The sequence below is a fragment of the Athene noctua genome, chromosome 37, assembly GCF_965140245.1.
Source record: "Athene noctua chromosome 37, bAthNoc1.hap1.1, whole genome shotgun sequence".
Classification (NCBI taxonomy): domain Eukaryota; kingdom Metazoa; phylum Chordata; class Aves; order Strigiformes; family Strigidae; genus Athene; species Athene noctua.
The window spans coordinates 117812-136683 of record NC_134073.1 but is presented as its reverse complement, the minus strand read 5'-3'; the positions used below and the strand labels follow the sequence as shown (position 1 = coordinate 136683).

The 18872-nt window shown below is 54.6% G+C and overlaps 1 protein-coding gene across 1 annotated transcript in view; it reads right to left on the bottom strand.

The window, feature by feature from the left end:
* The window catches only part of SRCAP (Snf2 related CREBBP activator protein), a 57080-nt gene that overhangs the window by 34807 nt on the left and 3401 nt on the right, over positions 1-18872 (bottom strand). The window contains 7 exon segments of the mRNA XM_074930958.1: positions 645-734; positions 2651-2798; positions 2800-2951; positions 3997-4189; positions 9266-9406; positions 11890-12075; positions 18240-18425. Coding sequence (XP_074787059.1) covers positions 645-734; positions 2651-2798; positions 2800-2951; positions 3997-4189; positions 9266-9406; positions 11890-12075; positions 18240-18410 — 1081 coding nt within the window. The 5' untranslated portion in view covers positions 18411-18425.

Genomic DNA, 18872 nt, shown 5'->3' with positions numbered 1-18872 from the left:
GCCAAGCCCTGGCACACGCGTGTCCCTGCACACGTGTGTCTTGGAACACATGGACCTCCACGTCTCTGCACGCGTGCCCCCCATGTCCTCGCACACGTGTCCCCACACACGTCCCTGCACATACATGTCTCTCCCTACACACATCTCCTATGTCCCCGCACATACATGTCTGTCCCTTCAAGCACGCGTGTTCCTGTCCCCACACATGTCCCTGCACACACATGTCTGTCCCTACACACACATCCCCTGTGTCCTGACACACGTGTCCCCACACATACATATCTGTCCCTTCAGGCAGGCGTGTTCCTATCCCCACACATGTCCCTGCACATACATGTCTGCCCCTACACACACATCCCGTGTCCCAACACACGTGTCCCCGTATATACGTGTCCATCCCTACACACACGTCCCATGTCCCCACACGTGTCCCTGCACATACGTGTCTGTCCCTACACACACGACCCCTGTGTCCCCACGCACGTGTCCCCGCACATGTCTGTCCCCACACACGTCCCACACACACGCACCCCCCATCCCTTCAGACACGCGTGTCCCCAGCTCCTCACACGCATGTCCCCACACACGTGTGTCCCCGCGTCCCCGTGTGGGTGCGGGGGGGCACCCATGGGTGCTGCACTCACCCTCGCGGGCCAGGTCGTCCAGCTCCTGCTTGTGGTCGACGTCTCCCTCCAGCCGCTCCTGCGCCGCGATTGTCTCCTCCTCGTCCTCGCCTGGGGGGACCCAGCGGGTGACACCGCGCCCGAGTTGGGGGGTGACGTCACCCCCACAGCAGGTGACACCGTCCCCAGGGCCCGGAGCACCCATCCCAGGAGACCCAGCGGGGTGACAATGTGCCCAATGGGTGACAGAGCCCCAGAAATGGGTGACAAAGCCCAAGAAGGGGTGACAGACCCCAAGGATGGGTGACAGACACCCACAAATGGGTGACAGAGGCTGAAGACCGGCTACAGCCCCCTGGAGAGGGGTGACAGGCCCCCAGAAATGGGTGACGAGAGCCCCAGAAATGGGTGACTGTCAGGATGGGTGACAGAGCCCCAGAAATGGGTGACAAAGCCCAAGAAGGGGTGACAAACTCTCCCAAATGGGTGACAGACCCCAAGAACAGGTGACAGACACCCACGAATGGGTGACAGAGGCTGAAGACCGGCTACAGCCCCCTGGGGATGGGTGACGAGAGCACAGAAATGGGTGACAGGCCCCAAAGATGCGTGAGAAGAGACGCAGAAAAGGGTGACAGACCCCAAGGATGGGTGACAGACACCCACAAATGGGTGACAGAGGCTGAAGACCGGCTACAGCCCCCTGGAGAGGGGTGACAGGCCCCCAGAAATGTGAAGAGACCCCAAGGACAGGTGACAGGTCCTCAAGGATGAGTGACAGAACCCCCAAAAATGGGTGACAGACCACTTGGAATGAGTGACGCAACCCCACAAATAGGTGATGGACCCCAAGGGCGGGTGACAGAACCCCAGAAATGGGTGACAGACCACTTGGGATGGGTAACGGAGCCCCAGAAATGGGTGACAGCCCCCAAGGACGGGTGATAACCCCGCCGAGGACAGGTGACAGACCCTCAAGGATGGGTGACAGAAGCCCAGAAAAGGGTGACAGACCCCAAGAACAGGTGACAGAAGCCCAGAAAAGGGTGACAGCCCCCAAGGACGGGTGATAACCCCGCCGAGGACAGGTGACAGACCCTCAAGGATGGGTGACAAACCCCAAGGGCAAGTGTCAGACCACTTGGGAGGGGTGACAGAAACCCAGAAATGGGTGACAGACACCAAGGACGGGTGACAGACCCTCAAGGATGGGTGACAGGACCACAGAAACGGGTGACAGACCCTCAAGGATGGGTGACAAACCCCAAGGATAGGTGTCAGACCACTTGGGATGGGTGACAGAAACCCCAGAAATGGGTGACAGCCCCCAAGGACGGGTGACAGACCCCCAAGGATGGGTGACAAACCCCAAGGACAGGTGTCAGACCACTTGGGAGGGGTGACAGAAACCCAAAAATGGGCGACAGCCCCCAAGGACGGGTGACAACCCCGCCGAGGACAGGTGACAGACCCTCAAAGATGGGTGACAAACCCCAAGGACAGGTGTCAGACCACTTGGGATGGGTGACAGACACCAAGGACGGGTGACAGACCCCCAGAAATGGGTGACAGACCCTCAAGGAGGGGTGACAGACCCTTAAGAACAGGTGACAGACCCTCAAGGATGGGTGACAGAAGCCCAGAAAAGGGTGACAGCCCCCAAGGACGGGTGACAACCCCGCCGAGGACAGGTGACAGACCCTCAAGGATGGGTGACAAACCCCAAGGGCAAGTGTCAGACCACTTGGGAGGGGTGACAGAAACCCAGAAATGGGTGACAGACACCAAGGACGGGTGACAGACCCTCAAGGATGGGTGACAGGACCACAGAAACGGGTGACAGACCCTCAAGGGTGGGTGACAAACCCCCAGAAAAGGGTGACAGACCCCAAGAACAGGTGACAGACCTCAAAGACAGGTTAACAGAGCCCCACAAATGGGTGACAAGACCCCAAGGATGGGTGACAGAACCCCAGAAATGGGTGACAGCCCCCCAGGGCAGGGTGACACCCCCCCCACGTCCTCACCCTCCTCCTCCTCGGCCGCGAACTCCTCATCCTCCTCGCGGGGCTCCCAAGGCCGCTTGTTCCTCCGCAGCAGCGCCTTGGGGGGGGGGGACACACGGACACAGGGGTGAGCGAGGGGGGTCCTAGGGGGGTCCCCAAGGTGGGGGGCAGGGTGGGGGGGGTACCTGGGGGGGCAGGGAGCCCAGCAGCTCCTCCAGGGGCAGCTCCCCCTCCCGCTTGAGCAGCTCCAGCTCGCGGTGACGCGCCTCGGGGTGGGGGGGACCCTCGGCGACGTCCTCGTCCAGTGGCTCCATGTCCCCGTCTGCGGTGGCGGGAGGAGAAAAAAAAAAAAGGGGGGGGGGGGCGGGTGGGTCAGCACCCATGGGTGGCACCCAGACACCCTCCGTCGCTGTCCTTGGGGAGGCGGTGAGGTTCTTGTCACCTCTCCGGCCCCCAGGGGTGGCCCTGGGTGCCCCCTGTTCCCTCCAGGTGCCCCCGTTCTCCTGTCCCCAACCTCTCTGGGGGTCCCTGTCCCCTCTCCAACACCCATGGGTGCCCCCAACCCCTTGGACCCTTCCCAGCACCCATGAGTAAACTGTGCCTCTTGTCCCCACCCTCTTTGGGTGTCCTCGTCCCCTCTCCAGCACCCATGGGTGCCCCTGTCACTCATCTTCACCCTCTTTAGGCGCCCCCATCCCCTCCCCAGCACTCATGGATGCCCCCAACCCCTTTTCCCCCTCCCCAGCACCCATGGGTGCCCCTGTCCCTCATCCCCACCCTCTCTGGGTGTCCCTGTCCCCTCTCCAGCACCCATGGGTGCCCCCAACCCCTTCTCCCCCCCGCCCCAGCACCCATGGGTTACCCTGTCCCTCATCCCCACCCTCTCTGGGTACCCCCCACCCCCTCTCCAGCACCCATGGGTGCCCCCAGCCCCTTTTCCCCCCCCCCAGCACCCATGGGTTACCCTGTCCCTCATCCCCACCCTCTCTGGGTACCCCCCACCCCCTCTCCAGCACCCATGGGTGCCCCCAACCCCTTTTCCCCCTCCCCAGCACCCATGGGTGCCCCTGTCCCTCATCCCCACCCTCTCTGGGTGTCCCTGTCCCCTCTCCAACACCCATGGGTGCCCCCAACCCCTTCTCCCCCCCGCCCCAGCACCCATGGGTTACCCTGTCCCTCATCCCCACCCTCTCTGGGTACCCCCCACCCTCTCCCCAGCACCCATGGGTGTCCCCCCTTGCCCTCCCCACCACCCACAGACGCCCCCAACCCCTCGCCCCCACCCTATCTCAATGCCCTCCTTTCCCCGATCCCCGGCGTCCCCAACTCCTCCTTGGGTGCCCCCCACCCCGGTCGATGGGACCCACCTTGGGGGGCGAGGTGGGAGTGGGGGGCTGGGGGGGCCCGACGGGGGGCCCCGGGGGGGGCGCGGGGGGCGTTGAGGCTGCGGCTCAGCAGGTCCGAGTACTTCTCGGTCTGGCCCACGATGAAATCGAGCTGCAGGTCCAGGGCCTTCTTCCGCTTCTCCTCCAGGCGCGACTGCTGCTTGAACTGCACCACCTGCGGGCCACCGCCGCGCCTCAGCACCCAGCGGCCACCTCGGGTGGCCAGCGGCCACCTGACGTCATCCAAGGGCCACCCGCGGGTCATTAACAAACACCTCGGGTCACCAGTGGCCAACAAATGTCATCCAAGGGTCAACACGGGGCACCGACAGCCACCCAGCAAACAGTCTGGGTCACCAGTGGCCACAAAATGTCATTTAATAGCCACCCTGGGTCACCAACAGCCACCCTGGGTCACCAACAGCCACCTCGGGTCACCAGTAGCCACCAAATGTCATTTAATAGCCACCTTGGGTAACCAACAGCCACCCAAGAGCCACCTTGGGTCACCAGTGGCCACCAAACGTCATTTAATAGCCACCCTGGGTCACCAACAGCCACCCTGGGTCACCAGTAGCCACCAAAATATCATTTAATAGCCACCCTGGGTCACCAGTAGCCACCAAATGTCATTTAATAGCCATCCTGGGTCACCAACAGCCACCCAAGAGCCACCTTGGGTCACCAGTGGCCACCAAATGTCATTTAATAGCCACCTTGGGTAACCAACAGCCACCCAAGAGCCACCTTGGGTCACCAGTGGCCACCAAATGTCATTTAATAGCCACCCTGGGTCACCAACAGCCACCCTGGGTCACCAGTGGCCACCAAATCTCATTTAATAGCCACCTTGGGTAACCAACAGCCACCCAAGAACCACCTTGGGTCACCAGTGGCCACCAAACGTCATTTAATAGCCACCCTGGGTCACCAGTAGCCACCAAATGTCATTTAACAGCCACCCAACAGCCAGCTAGGGTCACTAGTGGCCACCCAACATCATATAATGGCTGCCATGGGCCACTAACAGCCACCTGGGGTCACCAGTGGCCACCAAACATCATTTAATAGCCACCTCAGGGCACCAACAGCCACCTGGGGTCACCAGTGGCCACCAAACATTATCTAGTAGCCACCCAACTGCCACCTTGGGTCACTAGTGGCCACCCAATGTCATCTACTGGCCACCAGGGGTCACTACTAACAGCAGCCCAACAGCCACCTTGGGTCACCAATGGCCACCAAACATCGTCTAATAGCCACCACAGGTCACTAATAGCCACCCACCATCATCCAGCAGCCACTTCCAGGTACCACCAGCCACCTCGGGTCACCAGTGGCCACTCAATATCATCTAATGGCCACCACGGGTCATTAACAACCACCTCGGGTCACCGGTGGCCACCAAACGTCATCTAATGGCCACCCTGGGTCACCAACAACCACCCAACAGCCAACTGGGATCACCAGTGGCCACCAAACCTCATCTAATAGCCACACTGGGTCACCAACAGCCACCCAACAGCCATCTTGGGTCACTAGCGGCCACCGTGAGTCACTAACGGCCACCTCGGGTCACCAGTGGCCACTCAATATCATCTAATGGCCACCACGGGTCATTAACCACCTCGGGTCACCGGTGGGCCACCAAACGTCATCTAATGGCCACCCTGGGTCACCAACAGCCACCTCGGGTCACCAGTGGCCACTCAATATCATCTAATGGCCACCACGGGTCATTAACAACCACCTCGGGTCACCGGTGGCCACCAAACGTCATCTAATGGCCACCCTGGGTCACCAACAGCCACCCAACAGCCACCTCGGGTCACCAGTGGCCACCAAACGTTATCTAATAGCCACCAAAGATCACTAACAGCCACCCAACAGCCAACTGGGATCACCAGTGGCCACCAAACCTCATCTAATAGCCACACTGGGTCACCAACAGCCACCCAACAGCCATCTTGGGTCACTAGCGGCCACCGTGAGTCACTAACGGCCACCTCGGGTCACCAGTGGCCACACAATGTCATCCAATGGCCACCTCAGATCACTAGTGGCCACCTAAAATCATCTATTGGCCACCAGGGGTCCCTAACAGCCACCCAAGAGCCACCTTGGGTCACCAGTGGCCACTAAACATCATCTAATGGCCACCCTGGGTCACCAACAGCCACCCAACAGCCATCTTGGGTCACTAGTGGCCACCTCTGGTAACCAGTGGCCACCCAATGTCATCCAACGGCCACCACAGGTCACAGCCCCCCAGTGCCCACCTTAGGTCACCAGTGGCCACCCAACGTCCTCCAACAGCCACCCTGGGTCGCCAGTGGCCACCCCATGTCATCCAATGGCCACTGCGGGTCACTAACAGCCACCCAGTGGCCACCTCAGGTCACCAACAGCCACCATCGGTCTCTATCGGCAACCTCGGCCATCAGTGGCCACCAAACGTCATCTAATGGCCACCACAGGTCACTATGAGCCACCCAGCGGCCCTGGTATCACCAGTGGCCACCCAACGTCATGCAACAGCCACCACGGGTCACTAACGGCCACCCAATGGCCACCACATGCAACCAGTGGCCACCTAACAGCCACCACGGGTGACCAACTACCACCCAATGGCTACCACGTGACCAATGGCCACCCAACAGCCACCACGGGCAACCAATGGCCAACACCGATGACCAAAAGCCACCCAATGGCCACCACGGGCAACCAATGGCCACCACGGGCAACCAACAGCCAACACACATGACCAACAGCCATCCGGTGGCCAATGGCCACTCAATGGCCACCACGGGCAAAATCACCACCCAATGGCTACTGTGGGCAACCAACAGCCACCACAGGCAACCAACTACCACCCAACGGCTACCAGGGTGGTAGGCAACCAACAGCCAATCAGAAGCCAACATGGCTAACCGATGGCCACCCAACAGCCACCATGGGCAACCAATGGCCACCCAAGGGCCAATACAGGCAACCAATAGCCAAGAGCCATCCAATAGCCACCATGGGCAACCAGCAGGCACCACGAGCAACCAATAGCCACCACAAGCACTCAGTAGCCACTGAGTGGTCATCAAGGGCAACAAACAGGTGCCCAGTGGCCACCGCAACCATGACCACAGGGCAGCGTGGGCATGCAACGAGCACCTAATGGCCACCACAAGCAACCACTGGCCACTCACTGGTGGCTACTGGCAACCCCAAGAGCCACCACGGCCACCCAATATCCGTTTTGGCCACTCAATGGCCACCATGGGCAACCAGTGGGCCACTGCAGGTGACCACCAGACACCAGAAGTATCCACTGGCCACCGTGGAGCCTAACAGGTGCCCGTGGGCCACCATAAAGGACCAATGGCCACCCAATGGCTACTGAGGTCACCAACTAGCCACTCAATGACCACAATGGTCACCCACCAGCCACGTCCTGTACCGCTAGGACAAAATGGCTGCCAAGGGTGATGGTGGCCACCCAAGAGAGCTTGGTAGCCCACTGGGGGGGTTGGAGATGTGGTGTTGGGCACTCTTGGGTACCCCAGGAGTTAGTGGCCACTCAGCAAGGGGTGGTAGCCCAATGAATGACCAAGCTAGAAGGCTGGGTGTGGGGACACCCAATGGGTGGTGGCCAGGAAAGGGGATTTGGTAGCCCAGCAGCGACAGAAGACTGGGCACCCTTGGGAGCTCCCGGGGTGGGTGGCCACCGAGAGGTTTTGGTAGCCCAAGGTCACGGAGTGCCAATAACCCTTGGGTTGTGGCCAACTAGAAGAAGTTGGTAGCCCACAGTGATTTGGTATGGGGTGTTGCGCACCCACGGGTGCCACAAAGAGGGTGGCCACCACCGAGATGGTTTGGTAGCCCAGCGGTAGCTACGCTAGGAGGAGAGAGGGCATTGAGCACCTTTGGATGTCCCAGACAGTGGTGGCCACACAGAGAAACTTGGTAGCCAATAGGCAGTCAGGGACGTACCGTTGGGCACTCCTGGGTGCCCAGGGGATGGCAGCCACCTGGCGGGGGCTGGTAGCCCAGAGGTGGCCAGGCTGAGAAGCGAGAGTGCCCTGAGGGTTGGTGGCCACCAAGAAGAACTGGTAGCCACGTGGAAACACTGGTAGCCCAACGATAGCAAGATACACCCTGCCGGGCACGCATGGGTGCCCTGGGTGTTGGTGGCCACCGAGAAGAACTGGTAGCCACATAAAAACATTGGTAGCCCAAGAGTAACTAGATACACCCTGCTGAGCACCCATGGGAGCCTTGCGCGTTGGTGGCCACCGAGAAGAACTGGTAGCCACATGGAAACACTGGTGGCCCAAGTGTAACTAGATACACCCTGCCGAGCACCCATGGGTGCCTTGGGTGTTGGTGGCCACCGAGGAGAACTGGTAGCCACATAAAAACATTGGTAGCCCAAGAGTAACTACATACACCCTGCCGAGCACCCATGGGTGCCTTGGGCGTTGGTGGCCACCGAGAAAAACTGGTAGCCACTTCGGAACATTGGTGGCCCAAGGATAGCTAGATATACCCTGCCCAGCACCCATAGGTGCCTTGGGTGTTGGTGGCCACCGAGAAGAACTGGTAGCCACATCGAAACACTGGTGGCCCAAGTGTAACTAGATACACCCTGCCAAACACCCATGGGTGCCTTGGGTGTTGGTGGCCACCGAGAAGAACTGGTAGCCACATGGAAACACTGGTGGCCCAAGTGTAACTAGATACACCCTGCCAAACACCCATGGGTGCCTTGGGTGTTGGTGGCCACCGAGGAGAACTGGTAGCCACATAAAAACATTGGTAGCCCAAGAGTAACTACATACACCCTGCCGAGCACCCATGGGTGCCTTGGGCGTTGGTGGCCACCGAGAAAAACTGGTAGCCACTTCGGAACATTGGTGGCCCAAGGATAGCTAGATATACCCTGCCCAGCACCCATGGGTGCCTTGGGCATTGGTGGCCACCGAGAAGAACCGCTAGCCACTTCAGAACATCAGTGGCCCAAGCGTAACTAGATACACCCTGCCCAGCACCCAGGCGGTGGTGGCCACCTGAGGGGGGTTGGTAGCCCACGGCAGGTGTCAGGAACGTGCCGCCCCGCACCCACGGGGGCTGTTGGCCACCCGGTCCCTCCCCACGTGAAGAAGATCCACCCCCCCCTCCCCGGGTGGCTACGAGGGGGCGGGGGGCACCCACGGGGTGGGGCAGGGTGGCCACCCACGGGTGGGGGTCGGTAGCCCACCTTCTCCACGTTGCTCCAGAACTGTTTGACCTCCTTGGCGATGGCGGCGGCCACCCGGCGCAGCTTGGCCTGTTCCTCCCGCTTGGCCCGTTCCTCCTTCTGCCGCTGCTCCTCGTGGTGACGCATCACCATCCGCACCACCTGGGGGGGCACCCGTGGGTGGGGGGCAGCACCCATGGGTGCGGGGGGCACCCCGAAACCCTCCCAGCACCCCAAAACCCTCCCAGCGCCCCAAAACTTCTTCGGAATCCATGATAACCCCCCAAAAGTTTGGTTGTTCTTCTGCTGGTGGTTGTGGTGGGACCGGCACCGAAAAGGGGGGACCCATGGGTGGGGGGCAGCACCCATGGGTGCGGGGGGCACCCCAAAACCCTCCCAGCACCCCAAAACCTTCCCAGCACCCCAAAACCTCTGGGGAACCCGTGATACCCCCCAAAAAAACCTTTTGGTTGTTCTGCTGGTGGTGGTCGTGGTGGGACCGACACCGAAAAGGGGGGACCCATGGGTGGGGGGCAGCACCCATGGGTGCGGGGGGGGGGACCCCAAAAACTTCCCAGCGCCCCAAAAACTTCCCAGCGCCCCAAAACTTCTTCGGAATCCATGATAACCCCCCAAAAGTTTGGTTGTTCTTCTGCTGGTGGTTGTGGTGGGACCGGCACCGAAAAGGGGGGACCCATGGGTGGGGGGCAGCACCCATAGGTGGGGGGCAGCACCCATGGGTGCAGGGGGCACCCCAAAACCTTCCCAGCACCCCAAAACCCTCCCAGCACCCCAAAACTTCTTCGGAATCCATGATAACCCCCCAAAAAATTTGGTTGTTCTTCTGCTGGTGGTCGTGGTGGGACCGACACCGAAAAGGGGGGACCCGTGGGTGGGGGGCAGCACCCATGGGTGCAGGGGGCACCCCAAAACCTTCCCAGCACCCCAAAACCTCTGGGGAACCCGTGATACCCCCCAAAAAAAACTTTTGGTTGTTGTTCTGCTGGTGGTCGTGGTGGGACCGGCACCGAAAAGGGGGCACCCATGGGTGGGGGGGCAGCACCCATGGGTGCGGGGGGGGGGACCCCAAAAACTTCCCAGCACCCCAAAACCCTCCCAGCACCCCAAAACTTCTTCGGAATCCATGATAACCCCCCAAAAGTTTGGTGGTTGTTCTGCTGGTGGTTGTGGTGGGACCGGCACCGAAAAGGGGGGACCCGTGGGTGGGGGGCAGCACCCATAGGTGGGGGGCAGCACCCATGGGTGCGGGGGGCACCCCAAAACCTTCCCAGCACCCCAAAACCCTCCCAGCGCCCCAAAACTTCTTCGGAATCCATGATAACCCCCCAAAAGTTTGGTTGTTGTTCTGCTGGTGGTCGTGGTGGGACCGGCACCGAAAAGGGGGGACCCGTGGGTGGGGGGCAGCACCCATGGGTGCGGGGGGCACCCCAAAACCTTCCCAGCACCCCAAAACCTTCCCAGCACCCCAAAACCCTCCCAGCACCCCAAAACCTCTGGGGAACCCGTGATACCCCCCAAAAAAAACTTTTGGTTGTTGTTCTGCTGGTGGTCGTGGTGGGACCGACACCGAAAAGGGGGGACCCATGGGTGGGGGGCAGCACCCATAGGTGGGGGGCAGCACCCATGGGTGCGGGGGGCACCCCAAAACCTTCCCAGCGCCCCAAAAACTTCCCAGCGCCCCAAAACTTCTTCGGAATCCATGATAACCCCCCAAAAATGTAGTTGTTCTTCTGCTGGTGGTCGTGGTGGGACCGACACCGAAAAGGGGGGACCCGTGGGTGGGGGGCAGCACCCATAGGTGGGGGGGAGCACCCATGGGTGCAGGGGGCACCCCAAAACCCTCCCAGCACCCCAAAACCCTCCCAGCACCCCAAAACTTCTTCGGAATCCATGATAACCCCCCAAAAGTTTGGTTGTTCTTCTGCTGGTGGTCGTGGTGGGACCGGCACCGAAAAGGGGGGACCCGTGGGTGGGGGGGAGCACCCATGGGTGCAGGGGGCACCCCAAAACCTTCCCAGCGCCCCAAAACCCTCCCAGCACCCCAAAACAGGTTCTCCAGGAGGTTGAACATCCCCCAAACCCCACCCCAACCCCTCCGAGATGCCACCGGGGCTTCTCCAGGGGCTCGTATAAGGCTGGGCGTCGCCTCAATCTCCTCCGAACCCCTCCGAGATGCCACCGGGGCTTCTCCAGGGGCTCGTATAAGGCTGGGCGTCGCCTCAATCTCCTCCGAACCCCTCCGAGATGCCACCGGGGCTTCTCTAGGGGCTCGTATAAGGCTGGGCGTCGCCTCAATCTCCTCCGAACCCCTCCGAGATGCCACTGGGGCTTCTCTAGGGGCTTGTATAAGGCTGGGCGTCGCCTCAATCTCCTCCGAACCCCTCCGAGATGCCACTGGGGCTTCTCCAGGGGCTCGTATAAGGCTGGGCGTCGCCTCAATCTCCTCCGAACCCCTCCGAGATGCCACCGGGGCTTCTCCAGGGGCTCGTATAAGGCTGGGCGTCGCCTCAATCTCCTCCGAACCCCTCCGAGATGCCACCAGACCACCAGCAGGCGCTCCAGGGTCGAGTCTCGCGTGCGCGTGCGCGTCCCGCCACCCACCCCGCTGCGGGCGGGGTCCCCACCTTGCGGGCCACGCCCCTCTTCCAGCGTCGTTCCTGGGCGAAGTCGGCGGCCAACCACTGCATCTCCTCGCAGAGATAATCCCAGTGGACCTTGGGGCGGGCCGGTTCCGGGACTTTGGGTAAACGCCGTAACGACCAGAAGCCTTCGCGTTTCATCTCCGCCACCCGGTGCTCCACCTCCGCCTCCTGCGCGGCACGGCGGGGGTTAACCGACCCCCCCCAAACCCACCCGGAATCTAACGGCTACCCCCCCCCCGAAAAATATACCCACCGCGCGGGAGCAGAGATTCTCCGGGGGGTGATATAGGGTTGGGTCAACGGAAATCGCAACCAAAAACACCCCAAAACATCCAAAAAATTGTTTGGTAAAATGATGGAGATTCTCCGGGGGATGATATAGGGTTGGGTCAACGGAAATCGCAACCAAAAACACCCCAAAACATCTAAAAAATTGTTTGATAAAAAAAAGGAGATTCTCTAGGGGATGATATAGGGTTGGGTCAACGCAAATCGCAACCAAAAACACCCCAAACCGCCCCAAAAATTGTTTGGTAAAAAAATGGAGATTCTCCGGGGGATGATATAGGGTTGGGTCAACGGAAATCGCAACCAAAAACACCCCAAAACATCCAAAAAATTGTTTGGTAAAATGATGGAGATTCTCTAGGGGATGATATAGGGTTGGGTCGACGGAAATCGCAACCAAAAACATCTAAAAAATTGTTTGATAAAAAAATGGAGATTCTCTAGGGGATGATATAGGGTTGGGTCAACGCAAATCGCAACCAAAAACACCCCAAAACATGTAAAAAATTGTTCGGTAAAATAATGGAGATTCTCTAGGGGATGATATAGGGTTGGGTCAACGCAAATCGCAACCAAAAACAGCCCAAAACATTCAAAAAATTGTTTGATAAAAAAATGGAGATTGTCCGGGGGATGATATAGGGTTGGGTCAACGCAAATCGCAACCAAAAACACCCCAAAACATGTAAAAAATTGTTTGATAAAAAAATGGAGATTGTCCGGGGGATGATATAGGGTTGGGTCAACGGAAATCGCAACCAAAAACACCCCAAACCGCCCCAAAAATTGTTTGGTAAAAAAATGGAGATTCTCCGGGGGATGATATAGGGTTGGGTCAACGGAAATCGCAACCAAAAACACCCCAAAACATCTAAAAAATTGTTTGGTAAAAAAATGGAGATTCTCTAGGGGATGATATAGGGTTGGGTCAACGCAAATCGCAACCAAAAACACCCCAAAACATCCAAAAAATTGTTTGGTAAAATGATGGAGATTCTCTAGGGGATGATATAGGGTTGGGTCAACGGAAATCGCAACCAAAAACACCCCAAAACATCTAAAAAATTGTTTGATAAAAAAAAGGAGATTCTCTAGGGGATGATATAGGGTTGGGTCAACGGAAATCGCAACCAAAAACATCTAAAAAATTGTTTGATAAAAAAATGGAGATTCTCTAGGGGATGATATAGGGTTGGGTCAACGGAAATCGCAACCAAAAACACCCCAAAACATCTAAAAAATTGTTTGATAAAAAAATGGAGATTCTCTAGGGGATGATATAGGGTTGGGTCGACGGAAATCGCAACCAAAAACACCCCAAAACCTTTAAAAAATTCTTTGATAATAAAATGGAGATTCTCCGGGGGATGATATAGGGTTGGGTCAACGGAAATCGCAACCAAAAACACCCCAAAACATCTAAAAAATTGTTTGATAAAAAAAAGGAGATTCTCTAGGGGATGATATAGGGTTGGGTCAACGCAAATCGCAACCAAAAACACCCCAAACTGCCCCAAAAATTGTTTGGTAAAAAAATGGAGATTCTCTAGGGGATGATATAGGGTTGGGTCAACGGAAATCGCAACCAAAAACACCCCAAAACATCCAAAAAATTGTTTGGTAAAATGATGGAGATTCTCTAGGGGATGATATAGGGTTGGGTCGACGGAAATCGCAACCAAAAACACCCCAAAACATCCAAAAAATTGTTTGATAAAAAAAAGGAGATTCTCTAGGGGATGATATAGGGTTGGGTCAACGGAAATCGCAACCAAAAACATCTAAAAAATTGTTTGATAAAAAAATGGAGATTCTCTAGGGGATGATATAGGGTTGGGTCAACGGAAATCGCAACCAAAAACACCCCAAAACATCTAAAAAATTGTTTGATAAAAAAATGGAGATTCTCTAGGGGATGATATAGGGTTGGGTCGACGGAAATCGCAACCAAAAACACCCCAAAACCTTTAAAAAATTCTTTGATAATAAAATGGAGATTCTCCGGGGGATGATATAGGGTTGGGTCAACGGAAATCGCAACCAAAAACACCCCAAAACATCTAAAAAATTGTTTGATAAAAAAAAGGAGATTCTCTAGGGGATGATATAGGGTTGGGTCAACGCAAATCGCAACCAAAAACACCCCAAACTGCCCCAAAAATTGTTTGGTAAAAAAATGGAGATTCTCTAGGGGATGATATAGGGTTGGGTCAACGGAAATCGCAACCAAAAACACCCCAAAACATCCAAAAAATTGTTTGGTAAAATGATGGAGATTCTCTAGGGGATGATATAGGGTTGGGTCAACGGAAATCGCAACCAAAAACATCTAAAAAATTGTTTGATAAAAAAATGGAGATTCTCTAGGGGATGATATAGGGTTGGGTCGACGGAAATCGCAACCAAAAACATCTAAAAAATTGTTTGATAAAAAAATGGAGATTCTCTAGGGGATGATATAGGGTTGGGTCAACGGAAATCGCAACCAAAAACACCCCAAAACATGTAAAAAATTGTTCGGTAAAATAATGGAGATTCTCTAGGGGATGATATAGGGTTGGGTCAACGCAAATCGCAACCAAAAACACCCCAAACTGCCCCAAAAATTGTTTGGTAAAAAAATGGAGATTCTCTAGGGGATGATATAGGGTTGGGTCAACGGAAATCGCAACCAAAAACACCCCAAAACATCCAAAAAATTGTTTGGTAAAATGATGGAGATTCTCTAGGGGATGATATAGGGTTGGGTCAACAGAAATCGCAACCAAAAACATCTAAAAAATTGTTTGATAAAAAAATGGAGATTCTCTAGGGGATGATATAGGGTTGGGTCAACGGAAATCGCAACCAAAAACACCCCAAACCGCCCCAAAAATTGTTTGGTAAAAAAATGGAGATTCTCCGGGGGATGATATAGGGTTGGGTCAACGGAAATCGCAACCAAAAACACCCCAAAACATGTAAAAAATTGTTCGGTAAAATAATGGAGATTCTCTAGGGGATGATATAGGGTTGGGTCAACGCAAATCGCAACCAAAAACACCCCAAAACATCTAAAAAATTGTTTGATAAAAAAATGGAGATTCTCTAGGGGATGATATAGGGTTGGGTCAACGGAAATCGCAACCAAAAACACCCCAAACCGCCCCAAAAATTGTTTGGTGAAAAAATGGAGATTCTCTAGGGGATGATATAGGGTTGGGTCGACGCAAATCACAACCAAAAACACCCCAAAACATCTAAAAAATTGTTTGATAAAAAAATGGAGATTCTCTAGGGGATGATATAGGGTTGGGTCAACAGAAATCGAAACCAAAAACACCCCAAAACCTTAAAAAAATTCTTTGATAATAAAATGGAGATTGTCCGGGGGATGATATAGGGTTGGGTCAACGGAAATCGCAACCAAAAACACCCCAAAACATCCAAAAAATTGTTTGATAATAAAATGGAGATTCTCTAGGGGATGATATAGGGTTGGGTCAACGGAAATCGCAACCAAAAACACCCCAAAACATCTAAAAAATTGTTTGATAAAAATATGGAGATTCTCTAGGGGATGATATAGGGTTGGGTCGACGGAAATCGCAACCAAAAACACCCCAAAACATCCAAAAAATTGTTTGGTAAAATGATGGAGATTCTCCGGGGGATGATATAGGGTTGGGTTGGCATAAATCACCCCCAAAAACACCCCCAAAAATTGTTTGGTAAAAAAACGGAGATTCTCTAGGGGATGATATAGGGTTGGGTCAATGGAAATCGCAACCAAAATCACCCCAAAACCTTTAAAAAATTCTTTGATAATAAAATGGAGATTCTCTAGGGAATGATATAGGGTTGGGTCGACGGAAATCGCAGCCAAAAACACCCCAAACCGCCCCAAAAATTGTTTGGTAAAATGATGGAGATTCTCTAGGGGATGATATAGGGTTGGGTCAACGGAAATCGCAACCAAAAACACCCCAAAACATCCAAAAAATTGTTTGGTAAAATGATGGAGATTCTCTAGGGGATGATATAGGGTTGGGTCAACGCAAATCGCAACCAAAAACACCCCAAAACATCTAAAAAATTGTTTGATAAAAAAATGGAGATTCTCTAGGGGATGATATAGGGTTGGGTCAACGGAAATCGCAACCAAAAACATCTAAAAAATTGTTTGATAAAAAAATGGAGATTCTCTAGGGGATGATATAGGGTTGGGTCAACGGAAATCGCAACCAAAAACACCCCAAAACATGTAAAAAATTGTTCGGTAAAATAATGGAGATTCTCTAGGGGATGATATAGGGTTGGGTCAACGCAAATCGCAACCAAAAACACCCCAAAACATGTAAAAAATTGTTCGGTAAAATAATGGAGATTCTCTAGGGGATGATATAGGGTTGGGTCAACGCAAATCGCAACCAAAAACACCCCAAAACATCCAAAAAATTGTTTGATAATAAAATGGAGATTCTCTAGGGGATGATATAGGGTTGGGTCAACGGAAATCGCAACCAAAAACACCCCAAAACATCTAAAAAATTGTTTGATAAAAATATGGAGATTCTCTAGGGGATGATATAGGGTTGGGTCGACGGAAATCGCAACCAAAAACACCCCAAAACATCCAAAAAATTGTTTGGTAAAATGATGGAGATTCTCTAGGGGATGATATAGGGTTGGGTCAACGCAAATCGCAACCAAAAACACCCCAAAACATCTAAAAAATTGTTTGATAAAAAAATGGAGATTCTCTAGGGGATGATATAGGGTTGGGTCAACGGAAATCGCAACCAAAAACATCTAAAAAATTGTTTGATAAAAAAATGGAGATTCTCTAGGGGATGATATAGGGTTGGGTCAACGGAAATCGCAACCAAAAACACCCCAAACCGCCCCAAAAATTGTTTGGTAAAAAAATGGAGATTCTCTAGGGGATGATATAGGGTTGGGTCAACGCAAATCGCAACCAAAAACACCCCAAACCGCCCCAAAAATTGTTTGGTAAAAAAATGGAGATTCTCTAGGGGATGATATAGGGTTGGGTCAATGCAAATCGCAACCAAAAACACCCCAAACCGCCCCAAAAATTGTTTGGTAAAAAAATGGAGATTCTCTAGGGGATGATATAGGGTTGGGTCGACAGAAATCGCAACCAAAAACACCCCAAAACATGTAAAAAATTGTTCGGTAAAATAATGGAGATTCTCTAGGGGATGATATAGGGTTGGGTCAACGCAAATCGCAACCAAAAACACCCCAAAACATCCAAAAAATTGTTTGGTAAAATGATGGAGATTCTCCGGGGGATGATATAGGGTTGGGTCAACGGAAATCGCAACCAAAAACACCCCAAAACATCTAAAAAATTGTATGATAAAAAAATGGAGATTCTCTAGGGGATGATATAGGGTTGGGTCGACGGAAATCGCAACCAAAAACACCCCAAAACATCTAAAAAATTGTTTGATAAAAAAATGGAGATTCTCTAGGGGATGATATAGGGTTGGGTCAACGGAAATCGCAACCAAAAACATCTAAAAAATTGTTTGATAAAAAAATGGAGATTCTCTAGGGGATGATATAGGGTTGGGTCAACGCAAATCGCAACCAAAAACACCCCAAACCGCCCCAAAAATTGTTTGGTAAAAAAATGGAGATTCTCTAGGGGATGATATAGGGTTGGGTCAACACAAATCACCCCCAAAAAAACCCCTAAACCCCCCCCAAAACATTTTCTATAAAAAAACCCCCCGAGATTCTCTGGTGGCTGATATAGAGTTGGGCAAGACCCAATCACCCCCCAAAATCACCGAAACTCCCCCAAAATACGTTCTATGTGACCGCAGAGATTCTCTACTGGCTACTCTAAGGTTGGGTCAGCCCCAAGTGCCTCCCCCCCCCCCCCAAACAACACCTGAGACTCTCCAGTGGCTTCTATAGGGTTGAGCCAGTCCCCGAGTGCCCCCCCAAACCCCAGCCGAGACTCTCCGGTGGCTTCTATAAGGTTGAGCCCCCCCAAAACCCACCCCGGGGTGGGGGGGGGCGCCACTTACATGCTTGGCCTGCTCGGCGATCTCAGCGTGGGTCTTGTCCCAGAGGCTGGGGGGCTCCGGGGGACCGGGGGGGCCATCGGGACGGGGGGGGCCGGCAGGTGAGGAAGCAGGGGGCGAGACGCTGCCGGGGGAGCCCGAGGAGGCGGGGGACACCGGGTTGCTGCCCGTCATTCTGGCCGGGGGGAGCTGTGGGGGGGGGACACACACACACAAAGAGGGGGGGTGTGAGGGGAGAAATGGGTTTTGGGGGGGGCTCAAGAGGCGTTAGGGGGGGGCTGAGGGGTGACTCTGGGGGGGGGGGGGGGGAAACGGGGCTGTAGATGTGGTTTGGGGGGGATTACAGGAAGCAAAGGAGAATCTTGGGGGGGGCTATAAGGAGGTGGGGGTAGGTTTGGGGGGGCTACAGGGGGTGCTGGTGTCTTGGGGGGGGGTCTGTGGGGAGTTGGGGGGACACAGGTGTGTTTGGGGGGGACAGAGATGAGTTTGGGGTGTTTATGGGGGGGTGCGGGTGAGTCTTGGGGTGTCTGGGGAGTTTCGGAGGTCTATGGGGGGGTGGGGGGGAGTCTTTGGGGGTGGTGGTGAGTCTTGGGGGGTCTGTGGGGAGTTTGGGGGGTCTTTGGGGGTGGGGGTGAG